Raw genomic sequence first — 26,475 nt, forward strand, 5'->3', positions numbered from 1 at the left:
TAGAGCCTGTTATCTGAAGTAAAAGGGACTGGGAGCATAATAAGCAAGCTAATCAATAGAGAGTGTTTGGTGTGGCTTGGAGGAACAGGAAAGGAGTCAACTGTTCTTCTATTGACTCATGATTTCAAGAATAGCTTCTAAGAACTGTTTTGAAGAAAATAAGAAACGTGTGAAAATTGTAAAGTGTTTTTGAACTATAATGGAGAAGTTTTAAATAAGCAAATATGTTGGAATCAGATAGATTTTCTCTTAGGTTACTTACTAGTTGGTACGTGAATTTTATAGATTTTGTCGGGTTCAATAATTAAACATTCATTTAATAATACTACTTAGTGATTACTATGTGCCAGGCACGCTAGTAAGTGCTTTGTACATGTGACCTCATTTAATGCTCACAAAAACATTAAGAGATATTTATTAGTATCCCTGTTTTACAAGATAAGGAAACAGAGGCTTCAGAAGGTTTTATTGATCACTATCAAACTGATAGTAAATAGCAGATCTGTGATTTTAAACCCAGACTGATCTGATCCTAATCAGGATCTGTAATTTAACCACTGTGTCATTTGGAATTGTCACAATGTACTTGCTAATTTAAACAAGTCACATAGAGATGAGTTCCTCTAAATAAGTAGATTAGTATTCGAGAAAATACTCTACTTGATTCATGTTATTGAATGTAAACCAATGAAACCAAGATACTCTCCTGTTCATCTTCTACTTCTGAATACATGGTATTCCATAACTAATTAGGTTTAATCCCTTCTCTACTTTGGCTTCTCTATCATTTCTTTGGAAGGTATAAATAGTAATACCATATCTCTATATCTTGACCTGCAACTGACTTGATGATTGCTACTAGAAGTAAGAATTTGGATATCGAGGAGCTGCACGTTAAGCCTGTGTGACAGGACTTCCTGAGTAACAGAATTATGCTTTACATAAGCTGTTTCTAAATGCTAATGAGGCTGGGAGTGCAAAAGACAGCAAAGGTAATATGTTCTTTCATCCTGTTAGACACCTCATTCTGTGCAGGCTACCAAGACTACCAAATCGAGGCTTGCCTTTGTGGATTACAAGGAATGCAAAATGGAGCCGGGTACACATGCCTGCATTCTAATTTTATTTGTATCTTTTGCAGTACTTATTTGCAGTTGGTGAGCAAACCAAAATAACTAGGGGTGGTAGAAGGGGAGGAGGGCGGGGGGTGGGAGTGAATGGGTGACGGGCACTGGGTGTTATTCTGTATGTTAGTAAATTGAACACCAATAAAAAAAAAAAAAAAAAGAAAGCAAATTTGAATCAAGTCCATCTATGAACCCAGATCACACTCTTCAGTTGGGTCTGGTGTAGACCTTGAGTATTGATATGCAGGAATGAGCTTCTCTGCACTGATTTCAAGCACTACAAGTGGCTTCTTTCAAAACTCATTCAGATAAGCAGTGTGTGCTTGATCCTCTGTCCCTCTCAGTAGGCTTTCTGTCATCTATAAAATGTTTCCCCTGAGAACCATTGAAAAAACTATTTAAATGACCTTAACTAAGAATTAAGTTGCTTAAGACACTTTGTTAAAGAGTTATCAGTCACTACCTATGAAATATTTTCTGAATTTCTAGGATTACCATTTATATTTAATGTACAGTCTCATATTCATAGTTTCTTCAACATATGTTCTCATTGTTTTTCCTCCTGTTTATGCCAGCTGACCTTTTTCCCCTTGAGACAAGCTTATTTTTTTCTTTTAGTTTTCCTAAGGCATCTATACATGGTGGGATGGGGATGAACCTGTCTGAAATCAGCACTTATTCAATCTACTCTAACATTATATTAGTAGATTCCACTAATTTGCTCATTTTGATGGACTTTCACTTGATCCACTAGCAAACACACTTATATCAATATATCAGTATATTTCCTAATTGAGCTGCCTTCTCGTGACTTCATTAGCCATCTTCCACTTAATGAAGTCTCAAGTGCAATCTATATGTAATTTGAGGCTACATGTGAAAAGACATCATTACAAAAGAATTTGTCAGATAACTTTTTTGCATTCTGGGTGATGTTCATCCAGAATCCTGCATTTCGTTTGGGGAAACATAAAGACCTAGTTAAGTTGGATGGAGTCCAGAGAGATAAGCAGTAATGTAATTGAGGGAATGAATCAGATTTTGAAGGAAAAATAAAATGAGTTAAATATGCATAGCTGAGCATAAGCAAAGTTTATAAGGGAGGCTTAGTAATATATCTTAATGTTGGCACCCCTCCAGCAAACAGCTCTATTTAGCATCTCACTAAAATAACATGTTGAAAAACAAGAAAATGAAAATTTGTAATAAGAAGGGAATTAATCAATGAGCATTTCAGGCAGAAAGCTTCAGATACAAGCTGTGCCCACACAATGCCAAAACAACTGGTAGGAATGGGAAGAATTCAATCAAATAAGATATTTGGTTTCATAAAACATTCTCTCACACTGTAGTTGTTATAATTTTTTTAATAAAATAAACTTAATTAAATTCCAACTAAAACTTTGAATTTATTCCAATTAATTAAGTTCACAAGTAAACAAAATTTTAAACTTGTATTGACTAAAATTATGGGCTAAGCGTTTGGAAGATACAAAGATGATTCAGACCTAGATCCTGATATAAGACAAGGAGATGCATAATTTGACTGCAAGCTGGGAAATAAAACTTACTCTCTTCTTCCTACGCACCCATCACTTCCCAGTTCATAGTTCTTAGGAGACTCCTTCAGTAATCCAAAGATCAGGCAGAGAGGTTGATGGCAGCCAGTAGGGTTCTACCATCAGACGTCAAGATCACAATTCTCAATTTTGTTGGCCTCAGTATATTTGAATAACATGTACATGTGCATATACTCTTGTGAGAATACCAAGAGTTTTGTTCCCAATCCCCACCCTGCCCCATTTTCTTTTTTGAGAGGAGGAACAATCAAATTTTCATCATCCCTATAGTATGCATATAATCATTTTATCAGGAAGTGGATGTGGGAACTAGTGATTAAAATGGTTTATGGGGGGACGCCTGGGTGGCTCAGTGGTTGAGCGCCTGCCTTTGGCCCAGGGCATGATCCTGGAGTCCTGGGAGTGAGTCCTGCATCGGGTTCCCTGCATGGAGCCTGCTTCTCCCTCTGCCTGTGTCTCTCCCTCTCTCTGTGTGTCTCTCATGCATAAATAAAATCTTTAAAAAAAATAAAATGGTTTGTGGGATCACAGTTGTATCTGTGTCTAGCACTAACTGAACCCCACCCCTTTCTCTCCCATCCAAGAAAGCACATGCATAAGAAACTCGGTGAGAGTGACACTGTTAGAGCTATCACCTTGAGTCCACTCTCATCTATTATTTGTAAAGTAAATTATTTGTGAATTTTAGTCCTCTGCTGTAGTAACGAGTGATTGCAAAACTTACGTATGTTTGGATCCTGTAGCTCAGAACTGCTGAACTTGGGCAAAACATGGGTGAAATGTGAGAGTTGTCTCGTCTTGGGCATGCTGCTGTAACAGGGCTGTCTCTCCCCATTGTCTCAGGTGGGGGCTGTGTATCTGTTCAGTACCCAGGTACAGATGCTAGAACTCCTCTCCTCCACTGCACTAGGCGTCCATGGGTCTCCTTTGTTCCTAAAGTTGTGCTGGGGAAGAGGAACTACAGGGTATGGGGAAACTTTCTCACCAAATAGCCAGACAGTATTGGATAGATAATGGTATTAATAATCATCTTTTTCTTTAATCTCCATCTGAAATAAAGTTTTGGGTGGAGAAGCTAAAACATCCCCAGCCTTCCTTAGTCCCCCATGCTTTGTTTTTATCCTGTAGGATTGTTGCGTCTTCTATTTTTTGTTGTTTTATTACTCTTAATATAGCTTGCCCTCATTATTTAACATATGGTAGTATGAAAAATATTTTTCTTAGAAATTTAGACACAGTCATAATGTTTTCTTGATTTGTGCTCTGAACATTCAGAGTTCTATTTTCATAAATAACATTAAAGTGATTTTCATCCATTGCTTTTTGAACAAATACAGGATGATCATTTGTAATAGTCTAATAAAAAAAAAACCAAAGCTCTGAAAATGTAAACTTTGTAAAATTCCAGAATATCTGTTATTAGCTAATTTATTAAATGATTCACTGTCAATTAATTCATAACCCTCTATTACCTACTTGCAAATAAGTAATGAACTTGGGGATTGAAAATAATTGAAATACCTACATACGACTTTAGTTTGAGGATAAAGTAAATATGAACTTTTAAGGATCATTACTTTTTTATATTTTCTTTTTGATATACTTCACTGCCTAATAATGGAAGCCACAGCATCATTGTCAGCATAAGATAAAACAGGGCAATTATCTATTTCTTATTTCCTGGCACATAATGGATAACAGAGTTCCCTTCAAGACCACAGTGAAAAAGGCTTTGGCCAACCACTAATTTTAATTGTTAATTAATACCATATATTCATATTTAGAATTTGACATTTAAAATTCCAAATCGGACTGCAAAGTAGAGCTTTTTACCATTCTACTTAGAAAAATGAATAGGTAACAAATGTGTTGACTTCACTTTTCCTCTTCTTGCAATGTTGCCAGAAGCTCTGAAAATATAAGCAAAGATGTATCCGTCCTACATTTTCACAACCCAGAAAATTGGGTAATTTGAACATTTACTTCAGTAATTTAAGCAAAACAGCATTTAGCCACAGTCCTTTCTTTTTTTCTTGATTGTTAAATCCTAGTTTGTTTGTCTTAATCTATGTCAGAGAGTTGATTGAGTTAACAAACCAGCCACTTATTGGCAGGAATATTGACTGTTATTTGTTAAGATTGGCTAATTGCACTATGTAAAGCCAATACAAGGCACAGCACAGTTGGATTCCCCACGAGAAGAGGAAGAAGTGCGTAGGCGGGAGGGTTGCCTTGTAGATATTTGACTCATTATTATACTTGTACAACTTACAGGAGAACAGGAAAAGAAATTAATGAGACCTAGAAAATAGGAAGTTGACACTTTCTGTAGGTAGACCAGCACATTCTTTGAAGACAAGCATCAGTTTATGGAGAGACTAAAGTGTAAATACAGGTTTCAGCACAGACATGTCAAAGGATTGTAGGTGCTTCAGTGCTGACCTTTATTTCCAGTGGTTGTAACAAAGATCAACCCAACTGGCAGAAATTAATAGAATGTACTCTCTTACTTGCTGTCTTGGTAAGAGAACCTGTTCGACGTCCTCAAAGGATATACTTTACAGTCTGAAAGAGAGTACATAGCATCACAGAGCTCTGGAGCCATGCATAGTGCAGTAATCTAGAACCAGATTGAAACCATGTAAACCAGAAAACGTTATTTATTGTTGGCCCGCCCCCAGATCTTCTGTGACTCTTCTCCTGCAGTCATGTGCTTTAGTTGCCAATTCTGTTTCGCTCTCATTCTGCCTCTTTCTCTTGTCTGCGTCTCGCTCATACACATGAGCATATACACATATGCATACACATATGTCCATATACACACACAAACATCTATTAAACTTTACCAGTTTAATAGATTTTATTTCTCTTCTCAATCTAATGGTTTATTTAACTAATGGATCTGCTTTTATTAAAGGCTGTGGGTACATTAATAGTAAAGCAGTATTATTTGAACCAGGAGAGAGATAAGGTATACCTGTTTACTCAATTTTCTTCTGAAAACCAATTTTCTTTCATATTCTTTGAGCCTCTAATAATAATTATAAGGCTGAGAACAGAAAATGTCCACAGCCAGATACAGTTAAGACTAATGTGGTGATCACTGAGCACTCTCAAGTTAATGGATATTAGCCATAACATGCGAATTTATAAACCACCTCCTCACAGGTTGTGAAAGCTCCCTGTGGCAAGTAAAGTACTATAAAGTAATAATATACATTTAGAATTACTCGTAATAGTTAATATTAATAATAAACCTCCCTTCTTTATTTTAAAACATTTTCTTTTTATCCCCTCTCCTGCCTAGGAGGGAGAATAGCTCAGAAAAACAACCTAAGGAACCAAAGGCTTGTAATTGGCCTCGAGAGACTTGACATAAGTAGTTATGGCAATAACCCTTGGTGCCCTGATGTTCTTTGCTCGTGTAGATTACCAAGGCCTTCATAAGCATTAATTAATATTACCTCATAAGAGTTCAGAGAGGTGGTTAAATACTAACACAGGCCCATAATCCTGCATCAAAAATCTTTGGGGTCCTTTTGTTTCAAAATTGAGAATTTTTCAGATTTTACACAGGTAATGCCATGCATATATTATGTGTTGTGTAACACCCAGTCTGGGATGTGGGCCAGCATCCTTTAATAATACATCAATATTTCTGCAGCTAAATGTATAAAAATTCTGTAAAGGAAATAAAGGCCATAAATACCCTTATATCAGTTTAGATCAGGTTTCACTATGAAATGAATGAGAAAAAAAACCTTGGTTTTCAGGAATTTTTTGATTCCAGAGCTACAGACAATGTATAGTCGTGCCATCTTCTCTTTGGCCAATGCGGTAATGAAACACAGACTTAATTAAGGCCAGGAAGTATAGATAAGTTTTCTGACTCCCCGTGACCTTTTTCTACAGCTTTGAGAATATGTGCTCCTCTTGGTAACATACACCACATAGTAACTTGAGGGGGGGGCATATTTTGGGGGTTATTTTCTGAATTTCAGTACAGAAAAGTTTGATTGGTTAAGTACACAGATCTGGGGAAAAATAAGGCATGTGTCTGCTTTGGTCACATTTTTCAGAAAAAAATCATCCATTTGGCATTGCTGTATTAATGACAGTATTTATTTTTAACACTTAGAGAAAATGATTTTGCATGTACAGTCAGTTCTGCTACAATGCTTATTTTGAAAACATTAATTTGTTCTTGTGCTATTGGTATCTTTCAGAACAATTCGAACATAAGACAAATTTTGTGTCTACATACGTGTGATTCCATCTGTTAAAAATACTAGGGGAAGGGAGAAAACTGCACACAGCAGAGTGAACCATTGAGGAATGTACACAGTATACACATGCATATAACGGAAACATCCACCAGCTGTCTTGGTACACCATTTGGTGTTAGGAGCCTTGCAATCTATCTGCACCTGGGGTTAGATCTTTCTGTGGGACAACGCTCCTTCCATCATGCCACAATAACTCATAACTTGCAACCCATCTGACACCCACTGTCACGAACCAGCTTCAGGTCTTGTGCCCCCAACCCCTTTTCCCCATAAGCCCTTTCCCAATGTGCAATTTTGCATAGTGCAGAGAATGTAAGAAATGCAAACATCGCCTTATAGCCAAATGCACTATGTTGATGCAGCCCTTCGATAAGTCCGCACACAGTGTTTCTGAGTAGAGGCATTCTGATATCTGGTGAAACGTTTCTCTGACTGAAAAACAAAAACAAACAAACAAAAAACCAACTATGCACGACAACTTTCTTTTCCTGCTTACCCTTTGGAGATGATGGTTGTTTCTGAAGGCCTATACTTCTGCTAACAGTTCTCCCACACCTAAAATACCTTAGTACAACTGGGAAGCATTTTCCTCTCACAGAGACTTTTCTTACCAAGTTATTTTAGGACCTCAAACCTGAAACTGGATCCTATCCAAGTATGTTATGTGAATTAGACCTTTCCATCTGAAATCTTAATTTACTTTCAGAAAGTTTTATAGGTATGTCCAGATATACACATTTCATAATCACTGCCCCCCCTCCTTGCGTCTCTCTCTTTGGGCGCAGAAATGTATGGCTGCCACATACATTTGGAAGTAAGTGCATGTGACTCTTAACCCCTTGGAACTGGTGTTCTAGAGCTCCCAATGCTGAACCCAAATATATTTTTCATTAGTGTTTAAGGTTGGGAAATCCCATTTCATGGAGCCCAAGAATTAAATTACTTCATTTGGGAGGGAACAAGTGCATTCCCCATTTTTTTCCTGAGGTGAGAGAAAGAATGAAGCTGAGATCATTTGCATTTCATAAGGGCTTAAGGTCTGGATGTGTTCCACTCAATTCAACAATTCAATATTGTGAGAGCCTTTAAAGACAATATTAACAAGTAGGGAAACCTTTGCATATTTAAAACATGGAAACAAAGATGCACAATACAATAGATATAAATCAATACAGATGCATGTATATATATAAGCAAAAAAACTATACAAAGTAGTTCTACCTGCAGCAGAAATGGTATAATATGTTATAAGAATACCATGATCATACTTTTCAATGAAGTAGAATTTTTATCATGTTTCATAATAAGGAAGTTGCAAAGATTGTGAGGAAATCCAGCAAGCAATAAATCCAGATGACAATGAGTGATTCTTTCTTTTGAACAGCTGTACTTAGTAGAGCCTTTCTGTCTTTTGAACAACTGTACTGACACAAATACCTACTGATTAAGCTAATAGATGTCACGTGTCATTCAGAGGTGTTCTGGACACAGCATGTACAATTGATTCCTTCTCTTCTTCTAACTCTAGACTCCCACCGTTTATTTTCCTTCCTCACATCATTAAGTTCATGGATTTAGGTGGCAAGTCTGTAGAGTGTGTCACTGCTGCCTTTTGCGTGTCTTAGAGGGGCATGGTTTTAAGCACCCTCTTTGGAATATCATTGCCCTTCTCCATGGCTGTGGGAGAGATTTCACTACAACCTCCAAGGGGAAACCTACTGCTCTGTGAGCTATCAAATAGATACCTAGCAGCCACATCAGAATGAAAGAGCCAAGGGGGGACACTGAGAGTAGTTCTCTAGATCCCAGGGGGGAGTGAAATAAAAGCTTTTAGGGGTCTTACTCTGTACCTAGCCCTGTGCCCATATGACATGCAAGAAAAGTAGAAGATGATCTTGCTCTAAGAAATATATAGTCTGTTTTGGTAGATAAAACAAAAAGTAGGATAACAAGGGGATCCTATAATATTGCAAACTCAGGAGCCAAAGTTATGATAAGAAGACTACCTGTTAAAGTCAGAGAAAAGAGTCATATTTATTTTCCAAAATTGCATATGGAAAAAATACTGGACTGGGTGGGAATCATCAGACAGAGGCAGACAAATTCATACAAGTTGAATGACTTGAACAAGTCACTTTACCTCTCTGAGTCTTGGGTTCCTCATCTTTAAAATGGAGAGGGGAGGAGGGAGAGCTGAACTAAGTGATCACCATGGTCATTTCCAGGCTGAAGGTTTCATCCTTTTACTACATTTTTTTAAAGATTTAATTATTCATGAGAGACACAGAGGGAGAGGGAGAGGGAGAGGGAGAGAGAGAGAGAGAGAGAGAGAGGCAGAGAGGCAGAGACACAGGCAGAGGGAGCAGCAGGCTCCATGCAGGGAGCCCGACGTGGGACTCCATCCCGGGTCTCCAGGATCACACTCTGGGCTGAAGGCGGCGCTAAACCACTGAGCCACCGGGGCTGCCCCCTTTTACTACATTTAATAAATAAGCAGTCACTGACATACTGTATCCAAGCACATTCTTCATGAATTCAATTTAATTGCTAGGAGAAAGGATTATTGTCTCCATTTTACAAATGAGGAGTTAATGTTTCTAAGTGGCACAGGCAGTCTTCAAACCCAGGCCTGCCATACCCCTAAATTCTATGCTCTTTCCAGTATGCTGTGCTGTGTAACACCACCATTAGCCTATACCATTACGCTAAACTGCCTTCCTTTTCAACGCTTAAGGAGATATGATCTAAGAAGGGAAGCAGACATATAAACAACCACAATGGAAGGTGGTATGTTATCAGTGAAAAGTCCAGAAGATGTGGGGGATTCTGTGTTTCTAAATCTTAAGGAGTTAAAGAGAACTTGTATTAGAAAGATCTACAATACAGTGAGTGGAGCATTGACCAGAGAGTCAGGAGATGAGCTTCTAGTTTGGGCCATGCCAAGTATCCCTGGACAAGCTGCTCTCCAAACATCAGTTTTCTCATCTGCAAAATGAAAGGATCTTCAAGATCTTTTGGGTTCCAGCATTCAATGCTTTTTTGAGTCCAAAGATGGAAAGCATGCTTGTAGTTATGGTTATGAATATGAGCCCAGAGGTTTAAAAAATTAATGAGATGTTAAGTTCTTGTGATGATATTTTTAGTGGAGAGATTTGGGCTGGGCCTAGAATAATAGGGTTGATTTCGAAAATTCATGAAGCATTTTAGTTCCTTTTAAACATACAAGGGTAGCTGACTATCTAAAGGGATATTTTGTATAAAATGAATGATCACTCCTCCTTTCCCTATCTATCTTTTGTACAATTTCCTTTTTCATATAGCAAGCTTATTTAAAGGGAGAGCCATCTATAGGAGAAAACACAGCCAAGAATTTGTCATGCTCTTGGGGCACCAGTATCATTTTAAAATATGAAAACCATGCCAGTGTCTTCGAAATTCAAGTTTGAGGTAGAAGGATGGAAAGAAGTTATTTTTTCCCTGTGATCAGCCGCTGCAAAGTGAGGCTCAGCACAAACCAGCTGAGCCCTTTTGCTAGGCATGGAAAGCCTCTGGCATTTTTCTGCTTTTCAACTCTCAGTCATTTGGGAGGTGGGACAAAGCCATGCTGTCTACAAAGTTTATCCAGAACGTGCTGGTGTTACAAGAGCTCACTTGACATCTATTATGTTTCTCCCGTGGAAGAGAGGTGGCTATCAGCTACAATAGTGATTCCTTTTCAAAGGGGTTTAATTGGGGCATTTCTCATGGGCCAAATTCTAATTCGCTGTCTATACGTGTGCCTGCCAGGAAAACAGTGGAAAACTACCAAACAATAGCAACAACAGAAGTCCGCGGACCACTGTCCCAGGCTGCCCCCACTGCAAACAGGCAGAGAAGGAAATGGTCTCCCTTCTGCCAAAGCTGCGGCTAATGTGGCAGAGACCCTAGAAAGGTGTGGCAGGCGGGGGAGGGGCACAGACTGTGCAGTGCATGGCCAGAGAAATGCATGTAATAACCAGAACAAACTCCTTTTAAAAAGCCTACCTCTTCCAGGCAGCACTCATAGTTGGGGGGGTGGGGTGGGGGGGAGGCTGGCAAAGAGATGCATTTCGCGCAGGTAAGTCACACACTGGGGGAGCTGTTTTTCTGAAGTATGGCTTTGCCCCCGGGTAGGCGGGCTAGCATCCTTTCCCGAGGTAAGCCAGAAGGTGGCCTTACACTTTTCTTTGAAGCGTCGAATGATTTTTCTTGCAACAAATTTGTGCCTTTCACCGGTATTTTCCGAAGTGAGACTTCTGCAACTGATGGAAATCGGCTCACTTCTGTTCTGCAACTTAGTGTCTTGTTGATGATTTATTTGTTCGGTAGCAGAAACTATGACAAATTGTGTGAGGCAGCCTCATTTACTTTTTAGCTGCTAGAGCCCTGAAGAATTTACATGTAAATGCAACTGTGAATGTTTTACATTTCATGAGCGTGCTGCACGTGTTTTTGTAAGTTAAGTGACATTTTTCCGGATAGACTGAACTTAAAAGTCTGCCCCCCCCCCCACCGCAGGTTATATTATTCTGAAATCCTAAGTCTGACAAGCTGTGTTTTCCTGACTGCCAAGTGGGAGAGTAAGTCTCTATTTGGTGTTTTTCTTCTCTCCTCTTTAGACATGCCAAGCAGCCCGCACAACCAGTTCACCTTCAGGCCGCTCCCGCCGCCCCCGCCGCCTCCGCACGCGTGCACCTGTGCCAGGAAACCAGCCCCTGCCGCCGACTCTCTTCAGAGGAGATCGATGACTACCCGCAGCCAGCCCAGCCCCGCGGCTCCAGCTCCGCCAACCAGTACGCAGGATTCAGTCCATCTGCATAACAGCTGGGTGTTGAATAGCAACATACCTTTGGAGACCAGGTATTTGAGCTATTATTGATCTCGATAACCTAAATATTGGCAGGGGCCGATTTCACCGAGCGCGGACACTCGTCTCACCAGAGCCACCTGCAGAGGCGCACAAATGCACACCCAGATCCCCCAGATGCAGGGGCGCGAAGGCAGCCCCCTCTGCAAGCACAGGAGCGCGCCCGGGCACACACATCATGATTCAGGCCCGCTCGCAGACACAGACCAAAGCAGATTCACATGGAAAGATGAAACCACAGAGGCATAAACACCCCACAGGCAGCCACCCACAAAAACATCTGAAGCGAAGCAATAATCTAAACTCTCGGTGCATCCTCAAAGGCACTGGTCCCTTGTTTTAGGAAACTGCAACGTTGCGGGGAAAATCCAAACACAACGGGAGGAGCCGTGATAATTTGGATTTTATCGTAAGATTCTTTCAAAAAGTAAATTGCCGTCAAACATTTTCAAAAAGGATTTGCTTCATAAATTGGACAATCCATGTGTACTCACTTTTATTTATTTATTTTTGTATATGTTTTTATTGGAGTTCAATTTGCCAACATATAGCATAACACCCAGTGCGCATCCCGTCAAGTGCCCCCCTCAGTGCCCGTTACCCGTGTGTACTTTTATTTATTTATTTATTTATTTATTTATTTTTATTTTTATTTTTATTTTTTTTGTGTGTACTTGTAAAGACACTTCTGCCTTCAGGGTGACGTTTGGCCTTTTGACAAAGAAAAGTTTGCCTCTGTTTTTCTGGCCCTTCACATATTCAGGTTTTTGGATTCACTCTTCAGGTCTTTGTCATGAGATTCAGGTTGTACTCCTCCACAGTTCTAGATCTCTGTCTGGAGCATAATAGACTTTAGCACTGGATGCGATTGAATGAGAAATTATTCATCATTTCTAGTCACTCCCTCTTAAATCAGAAATTACAACTTCCTATTAACATAGAAAGACATTACCTAATAAAACATAGTAGTTTGTCATCTTTTAAATCCAAGGACTTCCCCTTGCCTTCTATATGCCTTATTTAGATCTACTACCAAAGCTTTTTGTAAACACATTTGTATGTAAACAATGGGTATAATATATCACTTGATAAGCAATGTGTGGTGTCAACTCTGATCAATTTCTATCCCAATATCTGGGAATTGGAATGGAAAGGGGAGGACTAATATACCTACATTATAAGACTGCTTAGTTTTTTTTTTTTCATAGCAGATTAAGTTATATGCCAGCCATGGCATCAGTGAATATGTCACTACCAACAAACTGAGAGCATTATGGCTCAAATCCAGGAAACTCTGTATCATCCATCACTACTAGATTAAATAGATTCATAAACTGATATTTCTGTTATCTCCCAAGAGAAAGTATAGAAGTCAACTCTGATGGTGAAGATAACCCAATTAGAACTGTACTAGTGATAGTGTTTGTGTATCTTTTTTTTTTTAATGAAAAAGGGAGGTGAATGAGGTGAGAGAAGCAGAGAACAATGTGTATCTTCAAGGAGTTCTTGCTAATGTTGGTGATTTACTCAGTCCTTTTTTTTTTTTATTTACTCACTCTTTTAATTCTGTTGCAGGGCTTGGTGATAGTGAGCTAAGGAAAGAGTGGGGCAGTCTGGTTATCTAGCAATCATGACAAGCAAAACACCCTCTTTCCTTCTAAAAAGCCAAATAACAGGAAATCTGGAAGGAGGTGGGCAATGGGGCTCAGGCAAATGGGAAGAGAAAACTATTCTTATTTGAAGTGTACATCTAGGCATGTTTGTACAAACTGCACCCACGGACCTTCTGTATCCATGCAAGGAATGTATTAATTGGTCTCAGCTTCATAAGACGCAGAGAAGAACATAAGTTTTCATGTGAGATTGTGCAGAGAGTACCTTTTTAGTACATTTGGGAATATATTCAGTATCACAAACACAAATTTTTTAAAAACCTAGAAATCCTATCAGCTTGATGAGTTGGCATTTCCCAGAAATATCCTTTAAGATGTTTTTTTCACGTATAGTCAACAAAAGGTAACTCTGGGGACATGCTGGTGTGTCATCATGAGCCTCAGCTTCCTCATCTATAAATATGAAGGTAAAAATGCCTGTCTCAACATGTTGTGTGGAAGATCAAGCTACTGTGGCAGAAAGTGTCTCATACATTGCAAAGCATTATACAACCCAAAGGTAATCTACTGCTATCCTTACTAAGTAGTCACCTGCCTCTACTTAAATAGCTGCAAAATAGGTAATCGATTTATTCCTAAGGCATTCCATTCCATCTCAAGCAACCCCAAGAGGATTCTTAGTGAACCAAAATCTCCCACCTCTTAACTCTGCCCGTTTCTCCCAGATCTAGTTCTCTGATCTCACAGAATAAATAAAATTCCTCACACACCTGACAGCCCTTCACTGTCCCTGATCCTGTTCTTCTTTGACCTAAATGTTTTCCGCACTTCCTTCACCATTTCCTCACATCAGCTGGTTTCAAATCCTCCATCCTGATCTCTTTCTTTCTTTTCTTTTCTGATCTCTTTCTTTAGAACACAGTTCTATACTGCTGACCTCACTGCTCCTGAAGTGTCCTAGCCAAGGCTGAATGCAGGTGGGGGTTTTCATGAGGCTCCTTGGTCGCCAGGAGCAGAGTCCCATTTGGGTTGCCTCAAATAATTGAGAGCATCTTTTCTTTTCTTTTTTTTTTTGAGAGCATCTTTTCAAGATAAAGTAGCCCACCCCATCCCCCTTATTAGCAGTTTTACTTTCTACTGAAGCAGTTTAGCTTCAGTTACCTACGGTCAACTGTGGTTTGGAAGCAGATCCTCCTTCTGACTTATCATCATCAGGTTAGGGGTAGCCTGATGCTACATCCCAAGGCCTAAGTCATTCCCCTCAGTTTATCTTATCAGACAGGCATTTTATCATCTCACGCCCTCACAAGAAGGGTGGGTTCAATAAGGTATTTTGAGAGAGAGACTACATTCATAGAACTTTTATTACAGTATATTGTTATAATTGTTCTATTTTACAATCAGTTATTGTTGCTAACCTCTTACTGTGCCTGATTTATAAATTAAACTTTATCATAGGTGTGTATAGGAAGACATAATATATATGGGGTTTGGTACTATTCTTGGTTTCAGGCATCCCCTGGGGTTTTGGAATGTGTCCCCCCTCAGATAAGGGAAGATAACTGTATTCTTTTAGTCACATGAGGCCAAGGGGCGAGAAAGGGCCATGTGATTAAAAAAAAAAAAAAACTATAGCATGGCCACCTATGGCTGCCCCTTGAACAAGGGCAGGGAGCAGAGCTGATGAACTTTAGATGGAACTCTCAGCAATCACCTTGATGCACCCACTCAGAAATTTGTGCTGTGACTGACAATCAGTTGCCTCCTTGGTTCTGACGAAACATTTCCTTTAATGCTGTCTATGCCAATATCAGCTTTTTTGGTGGATATATAATGCTGCTGATACATCTTGAGAACACTTAGTAACTAAACTCTTAGAACTTCATAGCAAGTTCCAAGGCTAAGGCACATTTCTTTTACTCTAAAATTATATAGTTGGAGATTTTTAATTGGGTGTTTGGGATGAAGAGTGCAGGTGGAAATGTTTAGAGCCTTCATTTGGCTTAATTTTATTTCACCTTGTTAGCCCCTGGAGATGGAGTTGAATTCTAATTCTGCCATACAAAGTATTTGCATTGTATTGCTCCCTTACCTGTGTCATCTGTACTTCTGTTAGATGTGTTCTCCTCATTTCCATGTAAGTCATTAATAAAAATGTTACATAGGACAAGATGAAGGTCGGAACGCTGTGGCCCACCACTAGAATCCTTCCTGTGGGTTGACACTTATCCATCAGGCAATTTTCTTTACTAGGATACAGCCCACATTTCTCCATCTTGTTTACAGGCATATCATGAGAGACCTTGTCAAATGTCTTGCTGATATCCAGACAGTATGCCTACTTTCTCACTGATCTGCCAATCCAATAACCATGTCAAAAGTAGAAGTGAAATGAGATTTGTTTAACATGACTTGTTCTTAGAGAATTTGTGCTGCCTCTCATGGTTACTATCTTTTTTAAAAGTACTTACAAATCATCCTTTTAATAACGTGTTCTAGAGGGGATCCCTGGGTGGCTCAGCGGTTTTGCACCTGCCTTTGGCCCAGGGCGCGATCCTGGAGTCCCAGGATCGAGTCCTGCGTCTGGCTCCCAGCATGGAGCCTGCTTCTCTCTCTGCCTCTCTCTCTCTCTCTCTCTCTCTCTCTATGTCTATCATAAATAAATAAAAATAAATATTTTAAAAAAATAACATGTTCTAGAATTGCGCAGTCAACATGCTTTCCCTTGGTCTCATCTAAGGATCCTGTGTGCTGTGTGCTTCCTTTTAAAAACCAAAGCCAATATTTGCTGTCTCCAGTCTTCTGACACATATCACCCACACCACAGTCCTGAAACTTTAGCAACTATGACAAGGCAATAGAATCTACAAGACTTGTCACCACTCTGGAACAGAATTTTAATTCATTTAGAACAGTTGAGTACTTTCTTATGAACACTTTGACTATTTTAGGCTTCAATTTATGGTTACAGATGTTTACTTTACTCTTTTTAGATCTCTGATCATTCCTTTCCACAAGGAAAACAAGTCATTGAGAAGGCCTCCCTAATCTCAGTCATCCAATAGCATTGCATGAATTACACATCTATCCTACCCCTGGCTTTCTTGTTCTAAATATATATCTTAAAAAAAAACAAACCCTTTCTGTCATCTTTAGATTTTTTTCCCCAAACTTCAGGCTCATTTGGGGTATGAACCTTCTTGGCATCATTTTCATCACACCCTCTTATATTTATTTATCCTTGATTTTCATCTCTTTCTTTTGTTCCATGTTCTTTAGAAATCTAAACTGAATGGAGAACACCCAGTACAGGCATACTGGTTTCAATAGGCAGCAAAACTTTCCAACTCTTAATCCATCTCCTTTTTTTAAATGTCTCAGGGCAAGGAATCATACTGACTTCACTTTAGAGAATTGCTTTCCTAAAGTCTAGGATTTTGCTTCATAATGTACTTTTGGACTCTAAGCTAAAATTAGCTTAGAGTTGCTTTCGACAAAGGTTCCTATCACCGTAACTCCCCAGTTTCTCTTTTCTAGTCAGAAGAAGCAAGTTTCCTTGTTTTCTCTACCTTCTTGGAGGTAGAGTTTTCAACAAGGGAGGTTAGGGACCTGTCATATATCTGCCTTTAGTTAAATGATACATCCAGCAGATGTCTTTGGAGTTGAAATCACTCATGTCCACTACACTTCACTCTTAGGACACTTTTGCGGTCCATGTTGGAAATGAGTGTCCATTTCCTCCATCTGGGCAAGTGATTTATTGCAGACTCCCTGATCCACCATCTATTAGCTGTATGAGCTTGGACATCTGTGTTCACATTGCCATGCCTCAGTTTTCTCATCTGGAAAGTAAGGATGATAGTACCACCTTTTAGTAAAATAGGTAAATTAGTAAAATAAAGTCATTGTAAGGATTAAAGGAATTAATATCTGCAATGTATTTAGAGCAGTCAGGCACATAGTAACCACTTGGTAAATGTTAACATAATAATACCAGCAGTAATATAGAAGAAACAACTTTACTTTTGTCCCTGCCTATTTTTATCTTCCTCTAATTAAAGATGTTTCTACTCTTATGTTCATACTTTCCCTGGGTAAACACAACATCATTTCACTTCCTCTCTTAGCATGCTTTTAAATAGAATATACTCTTTTACCACTGCCTTAGTCTAATTGAGCTGCTGTAACAAAAATGCCATAGACTGGGTTACTTAAACAGCAGGTATTTATTTCTCACAGTTCTGGAGGCTGGGAAATCTGAGATCAAGGTACCGGCAAATCTGGCATCTGGTGAGAGCCTACTTCCTATTTCATAGACTGCTATCTTCTTTCTGTGTCCTCACATGGCAAAAAAGGCAAGGGAGCTCTCCAGGGTTTTCCAGTCATAAGATCCAACGCATTGGAGATTAGGTTTCAACATGTGATTTGGGGGGGGGGGTGTACATTCAGTTTATAGCAACTACCAAATTCCAATCATTAGAACCATTCCCTCCCTTAGGTTTTGATGGCACATGTATGTGAGACTTTGTGATAATAAGGCTTCAGAACAGCTCTTAGATGGTTACCTGCCTTCTGTCATTCATAGAAATAATTCCCCCACTACCAGCATATTCAGGATTATGCCTGCCCTGAGCCCTCCCTTACTCAAAGATCAGCCTTTCCAGCTCCTCCTCTAAGCCTTTTCTTGGATTATCTCTTTTTGTGGCGGGGTGAGGGGAGTGTCTTTCAGATCTGGGAAAGATGGTCATATTGTCAGAGATGGAGATGGAGAGTCTGGGTGATGTGTGTAAGTGTATAGGCTCAAACAACACTGGACTAAGCTACTTAGTATAGTTGTGAATTGGGACACATTACCTAACTTCCATGGGCCTCAATTCCCCATCTGTTCTGTGGAGAAAATGACAGATCCTCCCTCGTGTGGTTGTTTTGAGAACCAAATAAGATAATCTGTGTAAAATGTCTCCTTGGAGCTGGGCACAGAAAGCATACAATGAAAAATATTTTCAATATAAGAGCCTGGCACTGACACACTGGCAAAGAGAATTCAGAGTCACAATAGTCCCAAGGGAGGAAGTAGCAGACCCAGGTCAGATTTTGAACCCAGGCTGTAGAGCCAGGGTCTTTATATTCAACCACTCTCGGTAGTAAAGAAGGCAAAGTGAAATAAATAACAATACTGTAAGTGCTATTATTAAATTTGAGTAGTTCCAAGGTAGGAACACTTGGAGGTGGTAGATCTAACCCAGAGGAAGTGTTGAGGTTGGGAGATGGGAAAGTAGAAATTTTCCTGAAAAGATGGCCTGAAAGTAATTTATTACTAGTAATAAATATAATAATGAAATCATGAGGTAGTAGTAGGTGAACAATAGAGGAAAAGGCATTCTGGGAAGAGTGTTTTACACTCAAATTCATGCATAGTGACCAGTTATCCATTTCGGTAATATTAGATGTTATCCTTTCTACTATTCCTCTCCTTCTTCCTCCATTTGACATTTATTTTTTTAAGAATTTATTTCCCTAAAAAAAAAGAATTTATTACCTTGAGGGAAAAAGAGAGCATGTGCACAAGTGGGGGGAGTGGCAGAGGGAGAGAACCTCAAGCAGACTGCCGGCTGAGTGCAGAGCCTGATGCAAGGCTCCATCCTACAACCCTGAGATCATGACCTAAGCCAAAATGACCAGTCAGACACTTAACTAACTAAGCCATCCAGGTGCCCCTCCATTTGTCATTTGAACCCTTTACTAGAGGTGCCTAGGTGACTCAGTCAGGTAAGCCTCTGCCTTTAGCTTAGGTCGTGAGCCCACAGTCCTGAGGTCGAGCCCCACATTGGTCTCCCTGCTCTGTGGGAGTCTGTTTCTCCCTCTCCCTCTGACCCTCCCCACTGCTTGTTCGTTCTCTCTCTCTCAAATAAATAAAAATCTTTAAACAACAACAACAAAATTTTTCAGGCCTTTTATTAGGTTGTCTTGTCTGGAAGCCAATATATTCCTTTTAATACTAATAGGAGATAATCATTCTGGAACCAAAAGCCCATAATTATTTTTTTTAATTTTTTAAATTTTTTATTGGAGTTCAATTTGCCAACACCCAGTGCCCATCTCATCAACTGCCCCCCTCAGTGCCCATCACCCAGTCATCCCATCTCCCCGCCCACCTCCCCTTCCACTACCCCTTGTTCATTTCCCAGAGTTAGGAGTCTCTCATGCTCTGTCACCCTCACTGATATTTCCCACTCATTTTCTCTCCTTTCCCCTTTATTCCCTTTCACTATTTTTCATATTCTCCAAATAAATGAGACCATATAATGTTTGTCCTTCTCCGATTGACTTACTTCACTCAGCATAATACCTTCCAGGTATATCCACATTGAAGTAAATAGTGGGTATTTGTCGTTTCTAATGGCTGAGGAATATTCCATTGTATATATAGACCACACCTTCTTTATCCATTCATCTTTCAATGGACACTGAGTCTCCTTCTACAGTTTCAAAAGCCCATAATTCTTAAGCTGTGATCCAGAAATCAAAATTTTATTCTGAAATTCCTGCTGTCAAATTGCCATATTTTCCTTCCTTACCTGGAGACTCATCCTTGGATGTACTTCAGTTTGCAGATCCTTTTATTCTGATTCTTCTCCAGAAACTGTCCCTTCCCCTGCGTGTGGGATAAGCCTCAATCCCAGAGCTATTCTGTACCTTTAGTGGTACAGTGTTGTGCCTTCTTCATAAAAGTTGGAAGAGTGGTTAACACAATTTTGATTGTAGAAACCAGCAGAGGCGGGTCTGAGTTTCAGTTCTGTTCCTTATTAGCTGTCTCTACTTGGGCAAATTATTGAAACTTTCTGAACCTTACTTTCCTGACCTTAAAACTGGGCTACTAACACTCATCATCATAAGGTGGTTACAGGGATTATTTACGATCTCACATGTGATTTTTACACCCATTTTAGTTTTGTCTCCAATTTCTGTTCTTCCTCTGTGTCATATTCCTCCTTTCTCCATTCCATTGGAATTGGTTTTTGCTCCATTCTAGCTTCTCAGAATATCCCAATTTACCACTTTCCTTTCTGTATTGGTCTCTCTTTTCTGTCCATACACTTTGTATGTGAGTAGATTGCTCTGCCTTTAACACAAGATTAAATGGAGTAGTACTCATTTCTATCAGGATCTCAAACATAGCCCATTCCCTGCAGGGAACTGGGACAGTTCTCTTAGCTTCTTGACCTCTTCATCTGGATTTACTCTGAAATGGAATTACAGCCATTTTTAATTTCCTTTATTTACTCTCTTTGCTGTCCCCTAATTCAAACTCCTAACTCAAAGTTTACTTGATACTCTTACTCATGGAGATTTTTTGGCCAAGTATTGGCTCTAGACCCTAACTTGGACCAGCCCTCAGTAATGATGATGGACATCAACCATGATCTATCCACCATGATGAGTCTTAAGGATTTTGCTGTGATATTTAATACTATTAAGAATGTGGTTTTGGTATTAACATAACCACTTCAATTCACAAAGACAAATTAGAATTATGTGGAGGAGTCATGCCTGACCAGAAGAGGAGGTAGCAACTATTTTCATTGATTTTTAGCATATTCTGACAGATGGCTGTAGCTTCGTATGAGGCTAACTGCCCTTACTGGCTCCAGGCCAATGTGACAGTCAACAGGGTATTTTTACAAAAGAAGAGCCAGGGCCATTGACAGAGGAGATGTTGGCAAAGAATGGAAAGAGAAATTAAATCTATATGACCCATGCTTATTACCAGACTTCTAGAGTAGTGTCTATATTGGGGAAATAAGAAGAAATATTCATTAGTAGTGATGGCAGTGATTTAAATATCCATAGAATAATATTCTTTAAATGTTAACCCATAAATGTAAGTTCTCCAGCAGTAGTTATATTTCTTTGTTATATAGTACTGCTGAAATATACCTAACATTTATAAATAGGATTTTTTCTCTAGTACATTTGCAATGGAAAAATAGATTTAGAGACATAATTTTTTCTTTCAATAATGACTAGAGGAAAAAAAGCTCAGAATGTACATATTCAGTGCTTAGATCCAACAATAGCTCATGCTTTAATCCTTTAACAGCACTGGGGTTAGCAAAATCTATCTTCAGCCACAGATTTAAAGATTCTTTTTAAGACAGGAAAAGACTTCGTAGAACTAATCTATGCCCTATAAATCCTGTTTACTACAGATGAGCAGGAATCAACCAAGCTTTTCAGCCTACACCAAATGATGGATGTGGAATATGTTGAATTTACATGAAGGAGAATTCTGTGGCCTTAAAAAATATATTTTACATATTGAGAGTAAAAATAGATCTATAATAGTCTATTGTGCTTAGGCAGTGAAGAGCAGTATTTTGGAGATTATCGTGATACAGTCTCTAGTCACTTTGGTGGTGGTATTATTTTTAAAAATGCTTTTGATTTGACTATTTTCAGTTTCACTTTCAAAGTACAAGCCATAGGCAAATATAATGTGTTTCATTTTATAAGGGAAGGAAATTTCACCATAGGTGAGATGAAATCTGGTGTTAATATGGAGAAGATTTTTTTAGCAATTCAAATGTGAATCTAAACAGATGTTTTAGGGAATTTTAAAACTGAGTTGATTGGTGAAGTATGTGAGTGTAGCAAACCAAAATTAAATTTTAGAGGAATCTCTGTATCAACCCTTTTGCCTCCCTTCCATCATATATACTTACCTATACTGGGTTGTATATTTAAAATAGAAATATCTGGTTTTGATCAAGAGAGAAACAAGTTCTTAACAACTTCATTGACTACAAAGTTACTTATCCAGTTAATCATAATAAATATTTTCATTGCTATGTCAAGTTAATAGACACTTGTCTGTTATATTTTACTACAAGCATGAAATGTATTTGAGGTAGCAAAGAATGATTTTCCTGTCAATTATTCTCCTTATTTTCTACAGAGGGGTGTGTGTGTGTGTGTGTGTGTGTGTGCGCGTATGTGTGTATCAAAGACATTCTACTAAACATCTCCCTCTGGGAGAATCCAGCTGGCTCTTTATTAATTCCACAACACAAAAATGTTTGTAGCTTTAAAAGCAAAAGATAAGATCAGGTTAAGTCTTGAGGTCTTTGAAATGTCTCTGCAAGAATTGTGAAAGTGTGTACTGACTATTCCATTTAAAGAACAAAAAAGCTCAAAAAGAATCGCCCCCTTTGGCAAACAGATAAGCAAATAAACAGTAACATCTGCTTCTCCATTCTGTTAATCTTTTTTGGTGTGATATCTGAGGATATAAGAATGTGTATAATGTGAATATTTTAAATGAAAAACAATTCAGTATAAATACTATAATAAATTAATTCTAACATAAATAAGTTTAAACAAATTTTGACAAATATTTGTTGAGTGACCACCATGGACCAGCCAGTGTTCTAGTTGTTGAGGCTACAACAGAGCAAAACAGAAAAAATCTCTGCCTTTATGGAGTTTACATTCTAGTGGGGGATCCAGCCTTTATCCTAAAATTTGATAAATTTGAGGCTAATAATATTGTAGGACTTGGGGTCCTATAGATGTAGTATGGGAGAAGGAGGAGAGGAGTCTTTACCTGCCTTAACTTCCCCACAGCACCTTTCATAGAACTTTCCCTGATCTGTGGGCTCCTAGCATTCTGTGCATGCATCTATGGAGACCTTATTCCATTGTATATGTGTACTCTCCAAAGATTTTATTTACTTGTCTTTATTCCCTGTTGCAACTTGAATGAAGGACTTGTCTTCTTTTTTTTACTTTGATTCTTCAGTGCTTAGCTCATATTGTTTAACGAAATTTTTGTAAGGTATATAAACAGAGTAACTGAGTAGGGTATTACAGATGGAGTAAATTTCTGAAATCAAGAAGAGTAGTCGGTAGAAGCAGACAATGAGTTTTGTATTATTACTTATGCTTTTTCAAACTGTGGCTTAGAGAAGCTGAACAATATGCTACAAGGTCACCAGTTAGTATATAACTGAGCTAGTTCAGTTGCGTGTCTGATTCCAGAGCTCATGATAGCTATGAATAATGGAGAATTTCATAGGTAGACATAAAAACTCAATTATTATTGAATGGATGGAGGAGATGGAAGTGATGGAGGAGATATTGAAAAACTGATACAGGGGCAGCCTGGATGGCTCAGCAGTTTAGCGCTGCCTTCAGCCCAGGGCGTGATCCTGGAGACCTGGGATTGAGTCCCACATCGGGCTCCCTGCATGGAGCCTGCTTCTCCCTTTGCCTGTGTCTCTGCCTCTCCCTCTGTCTCTGTCTCTCATGAATAAATAAATAAAATCTTTAAAGAAAAAGAAAAACTGAGAGAGTGTTTAGTGCAAGAAGACTATAAGCCAAATGATTGGAATACTTACGTCTTAAGAATTCGTGAAGGAAAACTAGCCAGCATTAGTTATTGAGGAGTAATCATGGAAGAAAAGACACAATAGAAAAAATTTCAAGGAGATTGTCATCATGGTTTTCAAATGCTTCAGAGGAGTCAACTAGAATGCGGATGAGAAGAGACCATTCATTCTGTCAATTATAGACTTGTTGACTTTGAAGCAGCCAATTTCAGTGAAGTGATGAGAGTGAAGCTAGACTGCATTGGGTTGGAAGAATTGGTAAGTGGTAAGAAGATGGAAACAGAAGGTAGACTACTCTTCTGAAATGGAATAATTGAGAGGAAGTCTAATTAGGACAAAACTTTGATATGAATTGGAAGGAGGGAAAAAAGTTGGGGAGGGGACTAAATTCAATGTGGAAGTAGACAGTAGTGACCAGGAGAGTGGTGTGGTTTACAGAAAGAAACCAACAGACCAAGTTGGAGATCAAGTTTCCTCACTGGTGAAGAATATGGAACTTAAAGGAATTGTCACATAATACCGAAGAACACAGCATGATCCCGCACAGTGGTAAAGTCTTCCCAGGTTGCCAGGTTTCAACAAGGGCATACAGTTGATGATGCCACCACCATTGGGGAATCATAAATCCCATAGGTGCAAGAAGTTTGCCTTTCCTATTCTTATACTAGAAGGTAGCATTACATGCTTGCACCCTTATTTAAATTTGGCTCAAATATAGGTCCTATTTCCAAGGGCAAGCAGCTATCTCTGGCCAATCCAAGATTATACTTTAGACCTCCTGTCTCCATCTGGCATAACACAAAACACTAGGCAGTCCCCTGTTGCTGATGAAGATACTTAATAGTGACTTATGTACACACAGAGCTTTCATTGACATTATAAAAGCTAACATGATTATTTCTAATTCACCTATCAAAATATCAAGTATAACATAAAAACACAGATATCATTGATTATTTTCTTTTGTGGCATAATATTAGCCTCCAAAGTAAATTGACTTTATTCTGGAAGAAAATATTCACCTTCTGCTATGTCTCCTACATTTCAACTAAAATAATTGTTTTTTTTAATTTATAGCAGAATTATTCTTTCACATTTTGTCATTTACTGTATTGAATAGTATTACTAATTTAGATAATTTTATGGTAACATGACTGGTTGCTTTTTAGTAGATACACTTGCAACTAAATTCTTATTTGTCATCTTCAAAAGACTCAGATTTTATCTTTTTTTTAATTTTTTAATTTTTATTTTTATTCATGATAGTCATAGAGAGAGGACAGAGAGGCAGAGACACAGGCAGAGGGAGAAGCGGGCTCCATGCCGGGAGCCCGACACGGGACTCGATCCCAGGACTCTGGGATAGCACCCTGGGCCAAAGGCAGGCGCTAAACCGCTGAGCCACCCAGGGATCCCCGAGACTCAGATTTTAGACTATATATTGTATACATGTTCATTATGTCTGTATGCACATGTGGGCACACATGCTTATGTAAGTGTGTAAGTGTAATTTTCTGTTGTTCAAAGACCTTTCACTTGTCATCTCATTTTAAACTCTAAACAACCCTGGAGAAATGGACATAACAGAAATTATGCCCAATTTAAAGATAAGGAAACTAGGTCATGGGAAATTTTGCTAATGTGTCTATATGACAGTTTAGAGCAAGAGTTGGAGCTGGAATTCAAGTCCCCATGCAACCAATACAGTATTCTTTGCACTATAACCATTTGTCTCTGGAATATAAAGAACCCAAGTTATCCTTTTCTGTCTTTTAGTGAATATTTATAGTTCAGTTAAATTTCTCTGCCCGGAGACGTAATCTAGGTTTTATTCTATTTATATTAAAATCTTGATGAGCCTAAATGCCCAGAAAACTGGAGGTTCTGGTTAATTGGATTTGGTAGATAGCTTAAGGTTAGATAGAACTTTTAAAAAATTGCCATTCTTGTTGAAAATCACTCTTAAATATGAATCTATTTTCTGTTTTAATCCAAATGATCATAATTTAATCTATTATAATTGAAAATCTTATGTTAAGTCAGGATTGCCATTCTGAACATGGTTTTTAATTGTATAGCATTTTCGATATAGAAAATATTGTAGAGTGAACAAAATGTCTTATGGTCCCAGGATATACTTTGTGAATTTTGGGTGGCCTCTTGTGAGTAGCTGAAAAAGCACTGGATTTAGAATTGGAAATCTTGAGTCCAAGGCCAATTCTGCCACTAAATAGCTATGTGACCTTGATAGTGTCCCTTTTTTCCCCTCCACCCTCATTTTCTGCAACAGTCAGGTAAGGGAATAAAGCTAAATGGTATTTGATGTCCTTTCGGCCTTTACTTTTTCTCTGTTATTCTGTAGCTTGCCTTCTTTCATTTGCCCCTCCACTGAAAGAATCCCGCTCAGTTTAGCCTTCCAGTTAGTTGGATTCTAATGAATTGTAAGATTATAGATTCTCAGTGAGGTCCCCTAACTGCTTGAAGTGAAGCAGTCAAGATCCCTTCAAAAATTTCCAGTAGACAAGAAGAAATGAGGAAGACACTACACATCCCTGTCTGTCAGGGGGTAATGATAAGGGCAGACAAACATAGTTAG

At 38.7% G+C, this 26,475-nt stretch overlaps 1 protein-coding gene across 3 annotated transcripts in view; it reads left to right on the plus strand.

The window, feature by feature from the left end:
* TENM1 (teneurin transmembrane protein 1) overlaps positions 1-26,475 on the plus strand; it is a 794,498-nt gene that overhangs the window by 442,270 nt on the left and 325,753 nt on the right. For all 3 annotated transcript variants that reach the window (XM_077888554.1, XM_077888556.1, XM_077888557.1), the window contains one exon: positions 11,631-11,871. In XM_077888554.1, coding sequence (XP_077744680.1) covers positions 11,631-11,871 — 241 coding nt within the window. The remainder of the gene's footprint in view (positions 1-11,630; positions 11,872-26,475) is intronic.

The sequence above is a fragment of the Canis aureus genome, chromosome X, assembly GCF_053574225.1.
Source record: "Canis aureus isolate CA01 chromosome X, VMU_Caureus_v.1.0, whole genome shotgun sequence".
Taxonomy (NCBI): domain Eukaryota; kingdom Metazoa; phylum Chordata; class Mammalia; order Carnivora; family Canidae; genus Canis; species Canis aureus.